At 46.1% G+C, this 21,501-nt stretch overlaps 2 protein-coding genes across 5 annotated transcripts; both read right to left on the bottom strand.

The window, feature by feature from the left end:
* Positions 1-311: 311 nt before the first annotated feature.
* LOC11175845 (trans-Golgi network integral membrane protein 2) lies at positions 312-2,500 on the bottom strand. Its single transcript, XM_003436803.2, has one exon. The coding sequence runs from the start codon at positions 2,196-2,198 to the stop codon at positions 717-719; it is 1,482 nt and encodes a 493-aa protein (XP_003436851.2). The 5' UTR covers positions 2,199-2,500; the 3' UTR covers positions 312-716.
* Positions 2,501-7,014: 4,514 nt separating this feature from the next.
* Positions 7,015-20,751, bottom strand: LOC1274712 (acyl-CoA Delta-9 desaturase). 4 transcript variants are annotated; one of them, XM_061644969.1, is made up of 8 exons: positions 20,558-20,750; positions 16,854-17,257; positions 14,892-15,316; positions 14,537-14,802; positions 14,333-14,403; positions 8,629-8,814; positions 8,348-8,543; positions 7,015-8,281 (listed from the first exon to the last, which is right to left on the bottom strand). In XM_061644969.1, the coding sequence occupies exons 3-8, from the start codon at positions 15,307-15,309 to the stop codon at positions 7,778-7,780; spliced, it is 1,641 nt and encodes a 546-aa protein (XP_061500953.1). In that variant the 5' UTR covers positions 15,310-15,316; positions 16,854-17,257; positions 20,558-20,750; the 3' UTR covers positions 7,015-7,777. The 4 variants fall into 4 exon arrangements, with proteins under 4 accessions (XP_061500953.1, XP_003436850.1, XP_061500954.1 ...); XM_003436802.2 differs by lacking the exon at positions 20,558-20,750 and adding an exon at positions 17,837-17,929; XM_061644970.1 differs by lacking the exon at positions 20,558-20,750 and adding an exon at positions 17,837-17,882 and having other exon boundaries at positions 16,854-17,708.
* Between the last annotated feature and the right edge of the window lie 750 nt (positions 20,752-21,501).

The raw sequence follows: 21,501 nt of genomic DNA, 5'->3' as shown, positions 1-21,501 counted from the left end.
GGTAGTATAGGTGTATCAAAAGTAAGTTTGGATTTTTTTCGTCACACGTTTAGAATACGTACGTGTCATTGCTTTAACATTTGCACAAGTTGATTAGCAGCAAGCAGCAACCCCATGGCAATCGAAGTAGATAAAAAATTCAATTGCCCTGCAACAAATTCGACCCTTATCAGCTAAGAAAGGGAGGTGGGACTTACGGCGTAAAGCCCTACCGGTAGCGTGTGAACGTGTGTGCGCAAGCTACGCGAATGACGCATGAGTGTTGATTCTTTCCGCTGGTAAAAACAAAAATATTTTATAAACATTGACAATTTCAATTTTATATCTTTTTTATTTCAATTTTTACAGCATTTTAATTTCTATCAGAGTAAAAAAAATCGTTTGCTTTAAGAGAATTCTACTACCATAGAATGCCGAACGGAGAGTAAACATTGAAATCAGCCATAATAATAATAATAATGTAAGGCGAAAAACGAGATAATTTTCCTTCGCAAGAAAATCGCTTTCGCTGCGGGTTGCTACCGCGTGCAGACAGAGTAGGCGGGCTAGTAAGGCTTCGGGGGATCGCTTCAGTAAGGCGCCTACTGAATGAAACGTAAGGAACGATGAATGGAAGATATTTACACAGAACCCCTCCCACACAACCTGGGAAGGGGGACGAAGGGAACGAATGAGCGCTTTTAGATACACACGCAGCCAATGCTCTATAGTGTCTTTTAGTAGATGATCTGTGAAGACGAATGTGCACCAGAACCGTTGCCCGATGTAATTGCTTCCTCCAGGTTGGAGTCCAGTTTGCGATAGGCGGCCGTATGTTTGCGCCCCTTGCTGAACCCACCCCGCCCGCTACTCGTCCGTCGTCCTTCGACGACCAGGGCCAGCAGCTTCGATTTGTTGTGATATGCGACGTAGAGCATGGCGCAGCTGAACATGGCAAACAGGAAGTAGGAGAAAAAGTTCGAATCCTTCTGCTCGTAAAATGGATCCGCACCCGGCACGATGTCACTCGCCTTTGAACTGTCCGTCAGTTCGTCTGGTTTTGCTTTCTCTTGCAAATCCGGCTTACCCACGGGTTGAAACCCGTTAAGCTCCAAGTCGTCTCCGTTTTCGTTGACGTCTTCAGCGGAAGCGATGCCCTCAGATTCGTCCGAAGTTTCATACACCGGCGGAGTGCCACCTTTGGCATCCTGTTCGGCCGCCTGCTTGGGTTCGTCATCGAATGGAGCCACATCACCTGCGACAGCACCGTCCAATCCACCTTGCTGTTGTTCTAGATCGCCGTCGCTCTTCTCCGGTAGAACTGGTTTCTGGTGGGGCAACTGCACTGGGCTCGGCACTGATTCTTTATGTGCTTTTTCTGCCGTATTTAATGCAGCGCCGGCATCGCCCATATCGCTGTCTTTTCCTTGTTCTGCCTGCTTGTTTGGCTTGGTAATGTCAGCGGGTGGCTGGTTTTGTATGACGGCGGATTTGGGGTGCTCCTCGGAAGCATCCTTTCTAACAGACTTGTCGATGTCAGTGCCGGGAGTGATTGCGCTCTTGTCTTTCGCCTCGACGGCCGGTAGACTGTTTACTTTTGCTACAGCCGGAACTATTTTCTCAAAATCCGGGTGATGTTTTATTGTATCTGCTTTACTGTCATCTGGGATTGGCATTAACTGATGATGCTGCTGTTCGGTTTCCTCTTTGCCGATCGATTGTGGTATCAACTTATATCCTGCAAAGAGTGCTCGACAAACTTCTTCCAGCTCGTAGTCCTTGGTATAGCAAGACCTTACACAGGTGGGAATGCTTCCGAATGGTTCCAACGCCTTGGTCGACAGACTTGGAGGCAAATTTTTGAGCGTTTTCGACAACTGGCTACAAAATTCATCCGCTTCAGATGGCGACAGCTTTCTTGCCAACTCCTCGGCGATGCTTTGCTCAATGTTGGGTACTTTGTACTTGTTCGCAACTCCCATCATGTCTTTGTACGCCAAGCAGCCGGCATCGTTGATAGATTTGCTGCAGTAGCCTTGCAAATGTTGAAGTAGAGAATCCTGTCCCATGGTTTGACTCACGTTTAATGAACCTCCTTGCGGCGCTGCAGCATAGGCTGTCTGTGCTGCTGCCCTTATCGTTGGGTTTCCAACCAGTGGCGATGTTCCAACGATTGATATTAACCCGACTAGGGCTAGTAATATTGCTTCGGTTGGCATTTTGTAGGATTTAAACACTTATAATAGAGGTGGTGGTGATGTATTTCGTTCAGCGAATGAACGTCACAAACGAGCACGACACAATAATAGCGAAATGGACGGAGATTATTGATCCTACACACTTGACTTCGTCGGTCGCTAGTGTTAGCTAGCACTTGACGATGGGATGCACACTCATTTGCGGTCGTGTATTAGTTCCTATTGCTTTTGCGAAGGCTTAACAACAGACTAACAAACCGGAGCTTTTCTGTTTTTCTTTGATGTAAAAAAAAGTACGAGCAACCCGAATGGAAGTTTTGACAGCAAATGTCAAGCAAACAGATGACAGCTTCGCGTTTCTGTTTGTTTACGTTGCATAGCCCGTAGTTACACTACGTAAAAAAGCAGGGTTGGTATCGCGGCATCATGTCTGGATTAGTGGTGGGAGCTCGGAATCTGACCTACCCGATTCCGATTCCGTGTTCGGAATCAATTCCGGAGCTGATTCCAGATTCGATTCCTGAGTTGACTCCGGAGCCGACTTTAGAGTTCCCGAGACGGCTCCGGAATCGATTCCGCGATCAGAATCGGATGCGGAATGGGAATTGACCTGGGAATCGCAATTTACCCCCATAACGGAATCATAGTTGACTGCAGAATTAGAATATGCCCCGGGATGTGAATTAGTTCTTGAATTGAAAAAAAAAAACAGTTTTAGAAGCGAAATCAGTCCAGGAATCTCCATGAGGATGGATCTTTTATAAGTAAATCTTGATTTTTTGCGGTTATCAATACGTAGTATGATTGGACCCAAACGCCTATGTTTATGGCGATGCCAAAACTTGAACCGTTTGAAAGCCGATTCTAATTTAGGAGCCAATTCCGCAAACTTAAACCGCAACGCCACTCGATTTTGATTCCGGAGTCGATTTCGGAACCGATTCCGATTCCGTAGTCGATACCGATTCCGGTACTGATTCCGGAATCGATTTCAGAAACTGATTCCAGACCTACAACCCGGAATCGATTCCAAAAAACTGCGGAGCTAGCCGGAATCGATTCCGACAAAAACTTCATCACTAGTCTGTATCATTGTCATATGCCAGGAACTGGATAAGATAACAATCAGAGAATCGCCGCATACGACAAGAAGTGAGTTTTATAAATAAAAAAAACTATCCTTTTGAGGTATTATTATGAGATATGTGAGTTCTGACCACTATCTACTCGGTGTCTGAATGCGATCAAAACTAGCGATGATCTACATACCCCAGGTCGCTAGAGCGCACCGCTTCATCATTGACTTGCTAAAGGACGATGAAGTGTATGTGCGCTACGGTCAGACTCTAGAGGTGGCACTTCCATCAGAGGATGAAACCTCTACTGCACCAATGGAGGAGGTATGGCCTAAAATTTGCCTTGCCGTTCGAAAGCTCAGCCTCCAGCAGTCTGGGCACTAGAATGAGATCACGAACATCAGACTGATTTGATGCGGAGTGTCAGCTGTTCGCAGACCAGAAGAAATTTGCCTGGGGTGGAATGCTCCATGCTGGATCGAGAGCCAATGTGGAGCAGTACAGGGTTGCCAGGAATAGGCTTGTTTCGGTCTTCAGTAGGAAAAACAGATCTCAGGAGCATTGTACTTCTGACGACCTTGAGCAGCTCCACCGGTCTGGTGACACCCGAAAGCTCTATGAGCTTGTTAACCAGGAACGTAGGTCTAGTGATCCTGCCATAGAGATATGCCGGGATAGGGATGGTAGATTGCTCGCCAGCTCTGGAGAGGTGGTTAAAAGGTGGATGCTGCACTTCGAGGAGCACCTAAATGGGGACATCATGAATAGGAGAATGAATGCAGAAGTACCACTTGCGGCACCTGGGCACGATGATGATTACCCGGTTCCATCTCTTTAAGAAGTCGTGCAAGTGATACGGAAGCTTAAAAGTAACCGAGCTACGGGTGATGATCACCTCTCTGGCGAGCTCTTCCAGCACGGGGGGGGGGGAGAGCTAAGCTCGAGTGCTTCATATGGTGATAGGCCAAGTATGGGAGATAGAATAACTGCCTAAGGACTGGATGACCGGTGTCGTAATATAATAATACCGAGAGTGTGTGGATTCGAGTGAATACTCCTACTCAATCACTTGTTTTCGGTGGTGTTTACTTTCCTCCGGATCTCTCCAACGATACAAACACCGTGAAAAACCTTTGTTCCACTCTTCGATGTGTAAGAGAAAAATATGCCGATGAATCACTTATTCTCATGGGAGATTTCAACCAATCACAGCTCGCATTGAGATTATCTCAAGATGGCGTGGTAATTTTGGATTCCTCAGTTTCCCGATTATCCAAGACATGTTCAGCTCTTCTTGATGAATTTAAATTGGCCGGATTGTATCAAGTTCTCCTAGCAACCTACATTAGACAATTCGTTATTTAAAAAGGAAAACCCAAGTGCCACAAATCCACTAAACGACCACTAAACGGGTTCTAACCGACTCAAGCTCTCAACCTAAACGGAATATAGAAAGACTTCGTTTAGCAGACGGCAAATGACATGGTTTGACATGGACATGGACAATGGTTTGACAGCATGCGGAATTCCGCGGCTGCGAAATTCCGGTCCGTGTATTTTCGGCTTTAGAAGGCTATATAGGTCATGATTAGATGAAACTTGTCAAAACACATTGCAAGAAAAGGACAGCAATATAATGAATACGCCATCTATTGAGCAAACCAATAAAGCTATGGAGCTTTCGTTTTTTTTTTCTCTATGGGTATTTGATTTTCCATTCGTTTAAGCTTAATCTGTAGCGCATGGAAAAGATGGTATGCATTATTCAGTTCTTAGCACTAGGTTTACGGGCGTCTCTTATATACCTATCTCTACGGACACCCGCAAATTTGACGGGTGGATAAAAATACATATTTAGATAGGTTCTGTTCTGTTGGCAGTGTTGTAGCAATACCTCCCTGATACGGGGGTGGATCCGAAGCCTCTAGAAGGTTGACATAGGCTCTCCACCTCCTACTACTACTCAATATCATGTCTCTCAATTATCCAAGCTTGGGTATACGGGGATACCCAACCCCTTGGGCGGATGGGTTGCATGGCTAAATTGAGAGGGTAGTAAATGATTGATCTTCATGACTCTACCTGGGAGCGTCTGTTCTTCATGCCAGGAGCGGCTTCCCCCCAGCGTATGTCTTCCCGAAGGGCTGCGCTGGCTTCTTCCGTTTTGACTCGCTGCAGGACTCTAAAAAGCCAGTGAGCGTAGGCCCTACGACGAGACTGGAGGTTAGGGGAAAAGCATTGCAAGCCACCTTCGTAAAAACTGCATACAATGAAAAGGAGCGGGAGTACGACCGCTGCTCAAAAGTGATGATCGTGAAAATCTGGAAACAAGAAGAAATACTGAAGGAGTGGAAGCTGGGTATCATTCAACCCAGTCTACAAAAAGGGCGAGAGGCTGAAATGCTCGAATTTTCATGCCATCCCAGACCTCAATGCCACCTACAAGATCCTGTACCAGATCCTAGCGCAGCTACCAAGCTAGGTTTGTTGGAGGCAAATCCACCACCATCCAAATTTTCATACTACGGCAGATCCTCCAAAATTGCCGAGAGCGCCAGATCCCAATGCGCCACCTATTCATGGACTTCAAAGCGGTCTACGACACCATAGACCGGAATGAGCTATGGACCATAATGCAGCGGTACCATTTCCCTGGGAAGTTGATCCAGCTATTAGAGGCCACGATGCACGGGGTGCAGTGCAAGGTGAAAACATCTAACTTGTTGTCGGAACTGTTCGAATCTCACAGGGGTCTGAGGCTAGGTGACGGATTCTCCTGTCTTCTCTTCAAAATTACCTCGTCGCTTTAGATCTTTATGGCTTATCGTACACCAAAAGGAAGAATATTCAATTCTCCAGCTGTTTAGTCTGTAAAACGTATTGAAATAATGTGGGGAAATCAGGGGTTAGACAACGACATCCGGGACACGATCCTCTACCGCTCTCTCCAACTTTCTTGGTTTCGCGGATGACATCGACATCATCGGACACCTGACTCAAACGCGATACAGCAAGAATTGGATTGAGATTCAATGCAACGAAAACGAAGTACTTCTTTGTCGAAGACTCAAACCAACTGGAAAATAGTGTATTAGTTGACGGCGACAATATCGAGACAATTAACTAATTCTGCAATCTTGGGACGGACATCAGCAGCGATATTCGGAGACGCATTGTACGTTGTATATCGTGCATATTATGGGCTTGGAATCGAGAGGAAGATGCTCAGAGGGGTTCTTGGCCCCGTATGTGTGAAAGGAAAATGGAGGAGCCGCTATAACTATAGCTATATGAGATATATGGTGACCTTACGGTCGTGCAGCGTATCAAGCTCGCCAGGCTCTGGTTGCTCATGTTGTACGCATAGAAACGGACGACCCAACTCAAACTAGTAGAGTTGCTGATGTTGCCACCATCAGTTTGCCGCCTGATCGTTCCTTTGGTATGAAACCACTTACAACAGTAATGTGAAAAACTATCAAAGCGTGGAAATCTGTATCGGCTGGTTATCCCACCTATCACCAGACAGTGCCATCAGATTGTTTGCTATTTTTAATATGCGCCAGTCGTTTATCGTCTGCTAAACGAAGTCTTTTAGAACTTTAAGTGAATCCTTTAAGCCTTTAAGCCGAGAGCTTGAGTCGTTCAAACCCCGTTGAGGGATCGTTTAGTGGATTTGTGGCGTTGAGACGCCACTAGTTCCTAGTTTTTTGAGTGGGGCTCTTGTAAGTACTGAGATTTAAGCAGTTAAAAAACATATCTTAGTTTTTTTTATATTTATTTTTTATTTTCAGTTTCTTTGTATACCCCACCCCAAAAAGAAAGAGTAGAATCCCCTCAAACATCTGTACAAGAGATGTCTCCCTGTACAGGTTAAGAACTTTGCGACTTAAATTCCGCACATATGTTCTTCTCTTAGTCGGTGTTACTTAGCTTACGGTAAAGATAGTGAAACGCAATATCATAAAACAACGTTATCATTGTAAGGTATCTTAGAAAGGGATGCACAGCGTTGATATCGGCTGCTGCTATGATTCGTGAGGGAGACTTAAACTTTTCATACTAAAACATAAACGCTTTCAGGATAAAGTATGGTGATTGCTATCGATAACTATCGCGTACGATTTCAATGTTTGATGAGCCAGTACAAAACTTCACAACTTTTCAACTTTTGTTTCCTGTGTATATATGTAAATAGCAGAGCCAGTACAAGTATCGGCAATTGGTTGCCCTTTGACCTTGAGGTAGGCAAAGGTAGCAATGGTCCGAGAGCGTCCACTGTACATTTGGTATCCATTGAGCATCTCTTAAAGAATTGCCTGCCTTACAGACTCCACGTGTGCGTTTGTGGTGTTTAAAAATATTTGTTGCCGAACGAGCAGCATCGGCTCCCCGGGCACGATCAGCAATGGGTGGCGGGTGCTTCAATGCGTGTAGAGATCGAACCGATGCATGCTCGTTTTGGGCGACTAAAGCGAACGAAATCATGACTAACGGTAATTGTCATCCGGTTGTCGTTTTCTACTAGTGACTTGTAGTGGACGATGCAGCATCAACGGTCACTTTCCGCTTCACGAGCGCATTATCATTACAGTCGACCACGTTGAGTGCCGCCTTGCCCTGCATTGGGTGCCCCGTTTTATCGACATTGTTGTTCGACTGCTGTAGTAATAGCTCATCGACCGATTCCGGAACCGATTGCTGTTGCTCCTTGATGTATTTTGACAGCTTGTTGTAAATTTGGTTAGCTTCCGTGGTACGGTTTTCTTCCTCTTTCTGGCGCCGCATCAGTTCCTCATTCTCCTTCGACAATATATCCTCGTCCCGTTCGGACTGTTTCAGTTCGTCCGGAATGAGCGCGTATCCATCCGATTGCAGTATCTTCGGTTTGGGCGTGTAGATCGAGTTGTAGGTCGGATTGGACGGATGCTTCCAGATGTTCCACAGCGTCGTAAACGCACTACGGCCTTCATCGGTACCGTAGGTATGGTGGGACTTGTCTCCAGTACGCATCACACGGTTTTTAACCTGAAATTCCGTTATATATAAGTTATACACAACTCTGTTATGTTTGCACCACCCATTGTTACTCACCATGTTCGGTGTAGCCGTTTTACGATCGTACACTGCGCCAAACTTTGCCAACAGATCAATAAGCGTACCGGTAAGATTGAGCGGCGTTCCGTACTCTGATGCACGATAATCCCACGGGAAGGCATGGTGGTAGTTGTGCCAGCCCTCACCAACAGCGACGAATGATACAAACATGTTCTCCACCGGCCACATGGTCCTGCACGTGGGCAATAGCAAGAATAACAAAATCAGTCAGCCATAGAAACAACCAGACCCGAACCGGACTCGTTGAAAGTACTCACTTGTCGTAAGGACGAGTTCCAAACATGTGTGCTGCACTGTTCACGGACCATGTCGCGTTTAGGCTAAGTACAGTGCGGAAGAAGAACGCCACGAATAGTGCGTACCACGGGTTTTCTCCCCAGAAGTAAACCGGAATGGCCGTGGGGCCGAAGAGTGCAAAAATTGTGTACAGAAGTTTGTAATGGCTGCAAGTAGAAAATAAAATAAGTTAGTTAGTGATAGTGTTTCGTCGTATACAAAGCTTGCCTTCCTGTTACCTTACTCCCACAATGCACACAAACAACATTACTAAGGATTGTTTATTACTTAAATAACATAAAAAAATGAGCTTATCTAAAGAAGTTGTCCGATGTACATGGAACTAAAACGTTAGAGATGTTTTTATATCTTCACTGATCTGCTGCTGTTGCATATCAAGAGTAAAGCAATATATTGGTTTTTTTTACCGATGTCTAATCGTGTCGATCAATCTGTACAGCATCATTGCAATGCCGCACCAGGAAAAAAGGGGCGCTTCAAAGCTATGATTACTGCCTCCGACTAATCTAGGACCATTTCTTGTCAGCTCGCCACGGAGGCCACGGAACCAGGTAAACCAGTCCTATCGCGCCTAATGCATGCCGTGTATGTGTCGTGCCACCAGTTCGTAGAACGATTGTTTCGCGGCCTTGAATCGATGACTTCCTCCCTGGAGCGTGGTTTACCGGTGGATATAATTATTGCCAACGGGCTGATGTGGTCCGTAGCTTGATTACAATAAGAAAGTTGCCAACGAGAACTAGCTCGCTGGGCGCTGACCGCTGCATTATTGGTTGTACACTAATGACAATCCGCTAACCGATTCATTAAACGTTTCTTCACACGTGGTTTGCGGACAGGTCAGTGGAACAGGACACGGGAGATCCATCATGAACACGTTGCCGATGGTGTGCTTTCACGCACTGAAACACGTGTCGCGTTTAGCTACCGACCGTTCCATTGCGCAACATCTATGAAGCATACATACTATACGCATATTGGATTCTGTTCGGATCCTTCCCCTGTCAAATTGATTTGATCAGTCAAGGATAACGTGGATAGTTGCAAGATGAAAGAAAACTCTTACGATTTAGAGGGCACTTTGTGTGCTCCGCTGCTTCTTACTAGCCGCCTCACAAACTCATCCTCACACGCCACAATTAAGCTTGGAAGCCAGAGGCACAAAGCAAATACTCACAATGATGAGCCGCTATACAACATGCTGATGCGTATTGATCTGAGTACGAATGCACACGGATCGACGGCGTTGACCATGAATTGAAGTTCAATTACGCGCACTGCCCCGGGGGCACCAAATGAGTCGTGCGGACGGTAATACCCACTCTTGGTGCGCGGGGAACGATCACTTCATCTTCGACCGTGTAGCAGTGGGCCAACGAGAAGAGTTGTATCTAAGCATGAAAGATTTGACCTTCTGTATTGAGTGTTGTTTGTAGCCTTCAGCGATCGCCAAGGATCGGATGCAAGTGCGCTTTTCTTTGATCGGTTGACCGTACATTAGAAGATCGGCAACAGAAAATTGCGCTGGGGTGCGCCACGGTTACCCATAATTGACTCCGTCGCCTTTCAACGTTGAAGAACTGCAAACTATCGCAATGGCTGGCATAGAGTTGTTGAAGGTTTGGTTTTTGTTGATTTGGAATATTGTTTTTTTTTTATTCTTTTTTTTTGCACACGTTCTCAAATTAAGCTCCTAACCGTTTTTAACTGATCCACAAAACGATATGTCTTTGTCATCGATTAGAAAGGTTTGATAATTTACTGATCGCTGAATAATATACGATCGTTTCCTTCACGTTTTTTTTCACAACACAGTCGTGTCTTGATGTCAGACGTAACCAAAAGTTTGTACTGACAACCGTTACGCGCTTATAAAAAAAACATCAAAATAAAACATTCAATTCATTAAACATTCAACATCACTATGGTGTGCGTCTAGTACAGAAGTGTCTTCTGTTTCACCGGGTGTCACACAAAGAACTTCGATCTATCCGGTTTTCGTTTAAACAAATATTTGCATGATCCGGTTTTGTATGATCAAAAATATTTGTGTTAAGTTAGATCCAAACTCTACTATCCTTGACCCACATACAATAGAGTATAAGCATCGCTTGGTTATTTTTCTGTCCTGTTGATAACAAAAACCGGCTGATCATCAGCTGAGTCTAAATATCAGCCAAAAATTCTAAACCGGACGCACACTAAAACAAAACCCAAATGGATGAATTTAAATCAACACCCTCAATCCTCAACCAAGCCGTCTCTAACGGCCTTATTCATCTCACAACCGGAATAATTTATGCAAGCCGAACAAAAGTGAGATCTGTTGTGTGCATGTGTAGTGTTGCCCCAGGTCCACTTGAACACCCCAATACGCGATTGCGTAACGTGGTGTGTCCCTCCCACTGCGCCCGACACATATTTTTTCATTCATGCATTCAGAAAAATAAACCTTATGCGTCAAGGACCGAGTCACACGTGATAAAAGCAAGAGAAACAGAGAGATAGAGAGAGAGCGCAGTTATTGGAGGCCCTATGTCCTATTATCAATTTACCATACACAAAAATGCTTGAATTGTGAATCGATCTAGCTGAAATATAATGCACATGGCATGCGTGCGTATCTGCGGATACACTACAATCTCCGGAAAACGATCAGACCGACCTGCGTGACACAGTAAAAAAACACGATCGCAAAATCGATATTAAACCGCCATCAATCATGCCATGGCCTTGTTTCCACCTGGCAAGACACCGAACGGGAGCCAATCTATGTTACAATAGACGAAAAGTCGCCCAAGGTTCTTCATACAAATATTTCGTTGCTCGGTCGATCCTGTCGCTCGTTTGTGAGGAGCGTCTAAAGCATGTACTGCAGCATGCATTGTGAGGCAACTACAGAAGGGCGCTCTTCTAAGCTATAGCTCCGAAGCTCAAAAATCCACTACAAGAACTCCAAACGACCAGTTGATGCCAATCACCGTTGCCAACAAGGTTGACCTCGGGGACGCCTCTTATAAATAAATCAATATCAAATCCAAAGGTCACTTACAACGATCGCAGCATTTCGGTTGAGATCTACATTTAGAGCCAAAGCCAAGAGATCACATTAATCTCGCCTACGGACATACAAAGACATACGGAAACTCCTTTTTCCAGTCTAGACGCGGAAAACAATCGCTCGAACGATCGAACAGAAGCTGAATTGAAAAAAAAATCATTTAGCTGGTGATCTTGGGTGTCTTGTGCCAGAAAGAAGAAGATCAGTAATGGTGTTTTAAAATTGAAAATGTTTATACACCAACCAATCGATCATCAATCAAGATGATATGCTAACACGCTTGATATCATTACTACTTACAGCTGTCTGGCTCGAAGGCACACCAGCGATGTTGTTCGCTTTTGGGCGGTAACCTTCTCGCAGCTTAAACACGTGTTGCAGGTGGTTGACTTTGGTTGCCGTTGCCGAAAAGAATCACCTTTCGCCACAGTACGTCAATGCGTACAACGCAACAGCAGCTCAACCTGGTTGAACAGCAGCTAAAGTTTGTTGAAAATCAGCGTTTGTCCGAATGCTGGAAATGGTCGGCGCGCAATGGTTACGCTTCATCAAGCCTTTTTCTACACTACACTTCATTTCGTGGCATAGCGCACCAGATTTAAGAATGAGATAGGATTTTCCACCACAAACCATCGACGTCAGAACCGACGGCATCGGGTAATCGCGTCGATCTAAATTAGTTATATTAATCGCAACTTTTGTGTCTTGTTTTCGAATGAACACAGGAAATAAAGAAATCCTTCATCCCCTCAACCCCCCCCCCCCCCCCCCCACTAATTCTGCAACTCATTCTATACCTTCTCCACTATATCGCAACGTGCTTGTGGCGGATGTAGTTGTTCCGTGTTTTCCGTGCATCATCTGAAACAATGCGTTGCACAATGAAGCGAATGACGGGCGAAGGATTTATCATCAATTGCACGAATCAACCAACCGACTAACGGTCTGCCAAAAACAAGCTAAAGTTCAAATTTATTCTACTTCACGAATTCATATATTCAACCCTGGACGACAGCACGCGCTAAATGTCGCAAGGTCAAATCTTTGTTTGTGTGTGTCTTTCTCTTGCCACAAAATTTGACCATTTTTCCATCCTCTCCAAACACGAGACAATAGACACGATCACAAAACCTTTCTGAGTGTAGTCTACATTCAAACTGCCGGATGGTGCAATCGTGTTGTATCAAATCGAACCAATGACCAACCGATCGATGTCCAACGGGAATGCTAAAATGTTGGCTAGAAATGTTGTGCAAAGTGAATTTATGCGAATGATCATATGGCGCAAAGACTATCCCAAACCTGAAACTAACACTGTCCCATCTTGACTCATCGGGTGTGACGTGGTTTAAAAAATGTGTTGTACATTTTTCAACAAAACAATTTAAATATTTTCCAAGGTAAGCTCCTGTCCGCTAACCTTTTTTTATAGTCCGATGTTATTGCACAAGCGCGTTAGATGCTGTAAGCCCGCCCAAACGACGAACGACATCCTATGGCTTATGTCTTTCCGAAGCCTTGTAACCGATAGCCAAAAATCGTTGGCAAATTCAAACGAGCTGCAGATTTTATGTTGCACGGCTCGATCCTACTTTCCTATCGTCTCGCTTTTTTTCATTTCTTCACTATTAGACGGTTTTTATTCGCTTTTTCGGTGAGTTTTGCTGTTATTTCTCTTCGAGCTTGCGAGCGTCATGCGGCGATAGAGCGGATGGCGGTCGCTGCATAACTTTAGTAAGGGTCCGGCATCGACCGACGCAAAGATTAGGCAATCGACGAACTCCGACTACGAGCGCTGGCTGTGTTGACGGGTGCGTTCGTAACGGTTCGTTGTCTCGTAAGATTTGGGCCCCCAAAAACATTAATGAAAGCAATATTAAGCAAGCTCTCTGGCAAGGGAAGAAGAAAGCTTTGCAATAAATATGGTGCAACATTTGACTAGCCCGCATGCGTGGATGATACGGAGCTATCGGCGACCGCTATCGATTATACTCGGGTGAGTTGTTCATCAACTGCTACCCCCACTACTAGCAAAGCGTCATGGCAAAATGCACTTCAGGCTGGCAACTGTGAGATAAAGTGTTTGAATGCACACATTTCGGTTACTGGAGTAGAAAAAAAAACAAGACAGCAAGGTCGCCAGCAGAATTCAAAGAGGGTGGTGGTACACATCTCCATCGCTGCGCCAAATGTCAACGATCGCACCGGGGCTTGGACAACCCGTGCCGAAAATGGCTGCACGCTGGACACGGTCATTAACAACGGCCGTCGAATAATGAAATAGCCAGCCATGTCAGTCGCTCAAGGCGGTGGCACACGCACGGCGCACTGAGCGCCCGCACTGGAGGTCGGCTCTTTCACCACGATGTTGATGCTGGCCGGCACTTTCGTTACGATGATGGCTTCAATTGCGCACCGAAACTTCATTAGAGAGGCGGGCACTCCAGCCTCACAACAGTAATTGATCGATGGACACCTGTGTGAAGGTTAGGTGCATCTCATTATGAGCGATGACCGTGAACGCTGGCGAGCGCTGTCACGTGCTGGGGACCTGTAAATATGTAGTACTTTGGAACTACGAGAGGATACAAGCGGTTACTTACTCCTTTTGGAACATGATCAGCGGATCGGCTTCTAAATCGGACATGTCGATCTTCTTGCCATACTCAATCACCTGTGGCAAGTATTAGAAATGATGTTTGTTCTGATTAGTTAAAATCCACATACGTCCAACCAGCAGCTTCCATGGAGCTTTTCAACAATCTCGATCTCCGCCTCCTCTCAGCACTGTTTTACGCATAGCTTACCTTCGGGTGTTTCTTAGAGAGAAGCCATCCAATGTGCGAGAAAAAGAATCCACGGTTTGCGTTGTGCGGATCGGCGTCCGTGTCCGAGAACTTGTGGTGCTGTCGGTGGTCACGAACCCACACGTACAGGCAGTTCTGTCCGGCCAGTGTATGCATCCACAGCAGGATGATCCTCAGCCAGAGCTTCGCCTTGAACGCCCGGTGAGACCAGAGTCGATGTGCACCCATCGTGACACCCTGTCCAGAGGCGTACATCAGCCAAAGTGCTGTAGGTGGAGTAAAACGCAAGAAGCAGTTGTTGTGATATTAATGCGCACCGAAATATACACCCACAATAGTCTCGCCGGGTACGTACTGTATAGCGTCGTACGATAGTCACAGTATCGCCAGAAAGCCAGATGTAATCCAACCCAGCCGCAGATGTGAAGCAACAGAAAGCCGACCACATTTTTCCAAACGATTTCCCGCTTGAAGTTAAAATCCGTCCCGATCTCCGACGGCAGGATGGGCGTGGCGGCTCCTATCTCCTTTAGCTTCCGGTCTACCTCGGCTTCGTGCACCACGTTGCTGCAGGTTTGCAGCGCCTTCTCAAACTGGACCCCGGAAAGGGTCGAGTCTGATTGGGACAGCTCCGCGGCAAGGCTTTCGGCCGTCGGTGCACGATGGTGCGGATCAGTCTGTGATTGTTCTGGCTTTCGGTCGGCGATTGCCGTCTCGATCAGTTCGGGCGTTTTTGCGCACAAAATCGTTTTCGTCTGCGAGTCGGCTCCCATTGTAAGGCTGTAGATCAAATGCAATTTTAAAAAAATATTAATTTTTAACTCAATTAGTTTATGGTTACAGATAAACGATATATTTCGTGCATCAAAGCGATTAACTAGCATTTAACTCGCGTTTAATTTTTAGCTGCAGTGCGCCTCATGATGTGACAATTGATTGCTAATTCTAACCGTGCATGATCCGCACATGACATGACGTCCATTGATTTTGCATGTGCATCGAGCCGCGTGTTTACGATGATGGGGCTGTAATGCAATAATGGCGCGAAATGTACCGATTTGCCTGCACAAGCCCAATGAATGAGTGGCTTTCGATGCGCAAAGATTTCCAACCTCCGAGCCCCCCTGCGGTCTTGCGCAATGGCACACTTGCCCACCGCACAGCCATCTTGCCTTGAGCTCCAATGCCCTTAAGCCCTTGACGGGGCGTGTAAATGTGCGATCGTCTGTGCGCCGTTTTGTCGCCACCAACTGGATGGCGTCTTTTATGATTCCCTCGTGTCACCATTTCCCCCATCGAAAGATCGATGCAGATAGTTCATCATTGAAACTGCACACACACGTGTGTCGAAGTGCCGTACCGGTTCGCACATTCTTTTGTGCGAAGAAAAGATGACGGTGAAATAATAATGGCCCACAAGTGTACACACACATCCGTCGATTGGTAATGGGGGTGAGAGGAGGCTCAAAAGGCAAATTTGCTCATTCAAGCAATCCCGAGAACGGGGAGAGCGGGTTGCACTGTGGTTTTGGTGTGACAGGAGTGGTTTCATGATTTATGTCCACTTTGAAGCCGTCAGGGCTAATGGCACACAGCCGCAAACCGCTGGTACACCTGGCCGTAAGGTTTGTGACCCTCAAATGGGCTGCTGAGTGATAGCTGGTAATTTTGTCACGGTTTTGGGGGAATCAATCAAAGGATTCTCCATGATTTCCGCCTCCACCGTCACGTGGCGCCGAACAATAGGTGTCGTCAAGCAGGAACGCAGCTCGCAGCTAGATAAACGACTCTCGCTCGGCACGGTGGGTAATAATTCACGCCCAGGGCAGGTGTGGATGCTGCTACTGGCTGCATCGGGAAAGCAAACTGGTTTGACATTTCACCTACCCAATCGTACATCCTGCTCGAGTGTATCCGAAGCATGGTCGGGCTCAAAGTCAAACGGTGTGTTGACCAAGGCATTGGCCCAGTATGGATTACGGTGCGTCCCAAGAAAAATGTGGATAAATTATAGACTACGTGGAGAACGCGAAGCGAAGGGACGGGCAGGCGTAGAATGGCGGTGCGCTTCAGGGCCAACGGTGTGGCCGACAGGTTGAATACGGTAATTACACGATTAGCTGTAGATATACATATTTACAGCACATTCTATTATGCACGGCAAAGGTGCCGAGTAAATCACCGCGAGTGAACGAGTCACTATCCGATGGCGCAATAGCGCATGGTGCATCTTAACTGCCGACCTCAAGGAGTCAAAATGGGTCGAAATGTGTCTTTATTTTAAAAATAATAAGTTCCGAAAATCCGACTAACTCACCTGTTAATAAAGATGGAATATCACTTCACGCAGCAAACGATCTCACTTTGGCTTTGGAGAGAAGTAGTGTTGCTATCACCCTCACTTTTCTATTCTGATCGAGTTTTGTAATCTCGTTACACACTTGGCTGTTGCTCCTCGTCGCTCTTTCTTTTTTTTACTTCGAACAACGTCGAAAGTCGATGATTTTTAATCACTTTCGTTCACTGTGATCACATATGTGGAATGTTTTCATTTTTTGTTTGTTATTCTTCGCTGATTTTCGTACAACGGTTAGCACCACAGAAAACTTCCCATAGGTTAGTTACGATTCCTTTCCCCCCTGGTCGGGCCGTTTTCCACAATATCACTAGGCACCTGCTGCAACAGCCCGTGCTCCACACTCACTGACCGCTGACAGGCGTCTGCAAAAGGATTGAAAATCGTATAGTTTGAATCCTCTCACCAAGGCACACAACACACACACACACACACTAACACACAAGCGGTAGGCAAACTTCCACCATGCTCTAACACGCGACCGGTTGCGATCGTTAGCTATGGACGTTACGCAATTGTGAATTTCGATTGCCGAAAAACTGGCTGCTCTCGGATTGATCCTATATAGGCCATGGACTGCCGGCTAATGCTGCCGACGAAATTGGATAGGAAAGATAGGGCCAACTCCTACCAAACCACCTAACCGACCAACACCCCTACACGTTTGATCACCGATCACCGCCGTGCCAACGAACCGTCCCGATTCGGCCCGTTTCCAAAACCCCACAAAATTCAAACAGGCACTGTGCGGGATGCTGACGCGAGCGGGGTGTTTCGGTGGAGGCGTTGCGTTTTGCTGCTAAACTGTTCGGGTCTCTAGAAATTCAGCAATCAACAAAAAACAACAAAAAAACTGAAACATTCGAAATGAAGCAAACTGACAAAGCGTGCAAGCATGTAAACACTTTTAAATTTTAGCTAACAAAAAGAACCGAAGACACTACCATGCAAACGTTAGGAGAGGAAAAGCTAAGTTCAGCGAATGAACCCAACGTCAGGGTTGACGGGTAGTTTATATACTCACTCCTACCCCTCCGAGTAGATCACGCCCGGACGCAAGATGAGTGCGATCGCAACAGACAAAAGGCTTCTCTGTCCCGCTCCCTTGGTCTTTGCCTTGCTGTTTCTCCCTCCCGTGCAAGTCTCGGTCACGCGGAAAGGGTGAGGTTGAGACAGTAAGATGAAGAGTAGAGCGCGCTTGTACGGGAGCCACCACAACAATGGTGAAAGAATGGATACACGCTGCCACCCCTTAGTGGGTACGGTGTGAGGCTCGACCAGCCGCTTGAAGGCGGTTTTTGATCATGTCACTGCTCACGTCGCTTTTTGCTTGCGAGAGCGAAACGGACACTGCGGTGACAACTGCCGTGTGTGTGTCGCATCGGCACGTAACGCTACTACACGCACCGGAAGGAAACTGAGGGCGGAAGGATAACGAGGTGGTGCGCCTATCGAATGACGTCCCAAGGATGCGACGAAAATTAGAAGCGATTGGCCGTTCGGGCGGACGCATTAGATCAAGGGGAGCTTGCACAGCCCCCCTGTTACAGATGACTGGTGCACCTTGAGTGGCTGAGGCCCAGCATAACTGATCAAGGCCTGTTGATGGGTAGGCCGAAAAGAAGGGGTCAGGTGGTAGGATGCTGAGGTGGCCGAAAAAAACCGGATGATTTCGTAGACAGATTGGCCAGCCGCGAACGTAACGTGGCGAAATGGAGCTAACGGACCATTTATAGAGGGGCGTGTTGGAATGGATGCTTTGAATGTGCATACAATGCACACGATCGTTTGCAATGACGTAGTTTTAACTAATACTTCTACTAGAAATGCCGGGACCGAAATAAGGAAAGCTTTTCAAGCAACTCCCTACTTCCGTTAATATTTTCGATCTATACTCCTTTAATTGAATGTAAAAAGAAAATTTACATATCTAAACCCAATGTGATGAGTAAACTATCTTCTTCCTTCCCGATCGTGATTGCTGTTATTCAATAAAAATGAAAAGCATTTTTGGGGACTAAGGTGGTCAAATTAAATTGCACACATGACTAGCATTTGCTTTGTTGTCATTGATGTCGATTGAACGTGCGTGTAGGTATAAAAATGTAAAGCATGAGTTAAAGTTTTTAAAAAGAGCTTGTATTACAATGCGTGTGATAAGAAATCCGGTAGCTGTCAAATGTCATCACATGGCCAAAATGAGCAGACCTTTGTCCAATGAGGCCATTAAAAAACCCACCCTAACAGTTAAAGCTAGCGTTATTAGTGAAGCCATGTTTAATTTCTTCACTCATTACCATTGTCCAGGTTCTGTTTGAAAAGTGTGATTACGATTGTATGTAAAAAGATGAAAATCATTGCAAAATCATGCTTACATTTGTGCAAAAAGATCCTACCGGGAGAGTTGTTAGAACTGCGGTAGTAATGGAGAGAAAAAACAACAACAGCAGGTTCAATCGGCTTCCATTAGACGTTGGCCGCTTGAATCCGCCTCCCGTAATGACGAGGGAAAAACATCTCTCACCCAAGGGAGGTTGCTCGCTTGAATATTACACAAAAAAAAAAATCAAAACCATACAAACCAAACCAGTACAGGTGTAAGTATGGGCGGAAATTACTTCTTCTTTTGAAAATTTGGTTCATCACTCATCCAATCTGTTGCCGACGCGGGTAGAATTGCGCGCAAGTAGGCAAGGGATCAGGAAACGCTCGATTCATCATTCTGTTTTGCAGTCTCCCGGGTCGGGTGCTGTGCGAGGCGCAATTGAGTTAATCGAATTTAATTATTGTATCATTGCCCAATCGTCAGCCAAGAACCATCCTGCGTAGAGAAGAATAATAAATCTCACAGGCCCATATGCACGATAGATCACACGAGTTAGATGTGACGTACCTGCGAGCAGTTGGAATGAAAACGCCCATAAGAGGTAGTATTGTCTTACATGACACTACGCAGCCGAGGCTCGTTTTTGTTTATGCTTTGCGCCCATCTAACGCAGCTTCAGAATGGGGATTGAATCGTTGTTGGCTGTTGGTGGTGGTTGTTGAGGGAACAATGCAGTGTCGTCGCTCGCGCAACACTATCCTCCACGTTAGCTCGTCGTTAATTTCCATGTGTCACATTAATAGTGCGCTTGTTGAGCGATGTGCGATTGCGGAAGAAATAATTACTCACACTCCGCCAGGTGAATAAATTGGACTTGAGGCTCAAGCACGGACCAGGTGTGCGACACCTTTCGAGTGCACGCATTCGTTAGCGAATGAATAGAGCAACCCTCCTGTGAAAAGAAACTATTCCGTTGCTCCATATGCTGCAAGCGGCTACGTACGGAACGCAGCTCAACCTCAACTTGCAATTTCATCAATTTCTGAATCATTTCCAAGAAGCGAGGCATCGCTTTTTGATTAAAATCGCGTCCCCGATCACACCGCCGCCGACGTCATTCTGTGGTGGGAGCGTCAGTCAGCCGACACTAATGATATTTTATCGTACGCATCTCCGAATTGACATTGCGTCTTGCGGAGCTGGCGACACGCTCACGTCACTAATGTGCTGGCGGCATCCGCTAATATCTACCGTGATAGAAACGTCGGCCGGGGCTCTAAATGTGACCGCCAAACGGAAAAACGATACAACGCATCAATGCACTCTCCGAGCAACTCACCTTCGTGTTGATTCACAGGCAAGAGGGCGTTAGCGGGCGTTGGCGATCCCGTTGGCGAAACCTTAACACGTTCTTTTAACACACATCAAACAGACGGACACATTTGCTTTGCCAAAGGGTAAATAGATCACACAGCACTGGGGGTCCTCCTTGGGGACCGTCGATGTCGTCGTTGTCGGTTTTGGCTAATGTGCTCACTTCAGTTACTTACTGCAAGCTAAACCCAACCCGCTTGGCACCAAAACCGCCCTGCCCCTGTGCTTGGACAAATTTTGCACTGCTTCGCGTTTAACTGCGAACTAATGTATCGAGGCAACATAATGCATTGCCCATCAAAACATTACCCCATCCTCAGTCCCGGTTTGATTGTGGTTGGAATCAAAACATTCGAAAGCAAAACAAAAGACGGTTCAGTATCGACAAACCGGCGGCATCAGACTAGTGAAGAACATCGATCCACCTTGCCGGTCAATATTTAAGTTTCTTGTTAGTCTATTCAACATCGGTGGATCTTGTACGACAGGCAAAATAAGATGTGCAAATGATGTCCAAAACAATCAAATGAGGGGGAAATGCTATTGATGAGAATGTAACGTGCTGTAATAAATTCATTTTTGAACAACCCTGTTTGCCTGCGATGTGGATTTAGGTGTAATTACAAATATCAATACTTTTCCACTAAGCCAGCAAATTTACACACCGCTGGCAACTTTACACACCGCACTGAACTTTACACAAAAAAGTGTGTAGTGTGCAGCATTTTCGATACCTATCGAACGGCGCATACCAGGAGCCAAATTGCAGAACTAAACGGGAACAACTTTTCGCTGACGCTGATTTTCATTACTCCCTGCACTACCGGCAAGCGAAAAGCAGCGCGTTCGAGTTCCATACTCTTTTACCAATCGATTCTGACCCGCCAACAGTAGGACACCGGCAGCTAG

The sequence above is a fragment of the Anopheles gambiae genome, chromosome 2, assembly GCF_943734735.2.
Source record: "Anopheles gambiae chromosome 2, idAnoGambNW_F1_1, whole genome shotgun sequence".
In the NCBI taxonomy this organism is placed as follows: domain Eukaryota; kingdom Metazoa; phylum Arthropoda; class Insecta; order Diptera; family Culicidae; genus Anopheles; species Anopheles gambiae.
This window is presented reverse-complemented; position numbering and strand designations above follow the sequence as displayed.

Coding starts and splice junctions, on each gene's coding strand:
- LOC11175845 (XM_003436803.2), bottom strand. CDS start 2,198: ATGCCAACCGAAGCAATATTACTAGCCCTAGTCGGGTTAATATCAATC.
- LOC1274712 (XM_313877.6), bottom strand. CDS start 15,309: ATGGGAGCCGACTCGCAGACGAAAACGATTTTGTGCGCAAAAACGCCC. Junction 8,544..8,628: donor GGAACTCGTCCTTACGACAA/GTGAGTACTTTC, acceptor GCCCACGTGCAG/GACCATGTGGCCGGTGGAGA. Junction 8,282..8,347: donor AAACGGCTACACCGAACATG/GTGAGTAACAAT, acceptor ACGGAATTTCAG/GTTAAAAACCGTGTGATGCG.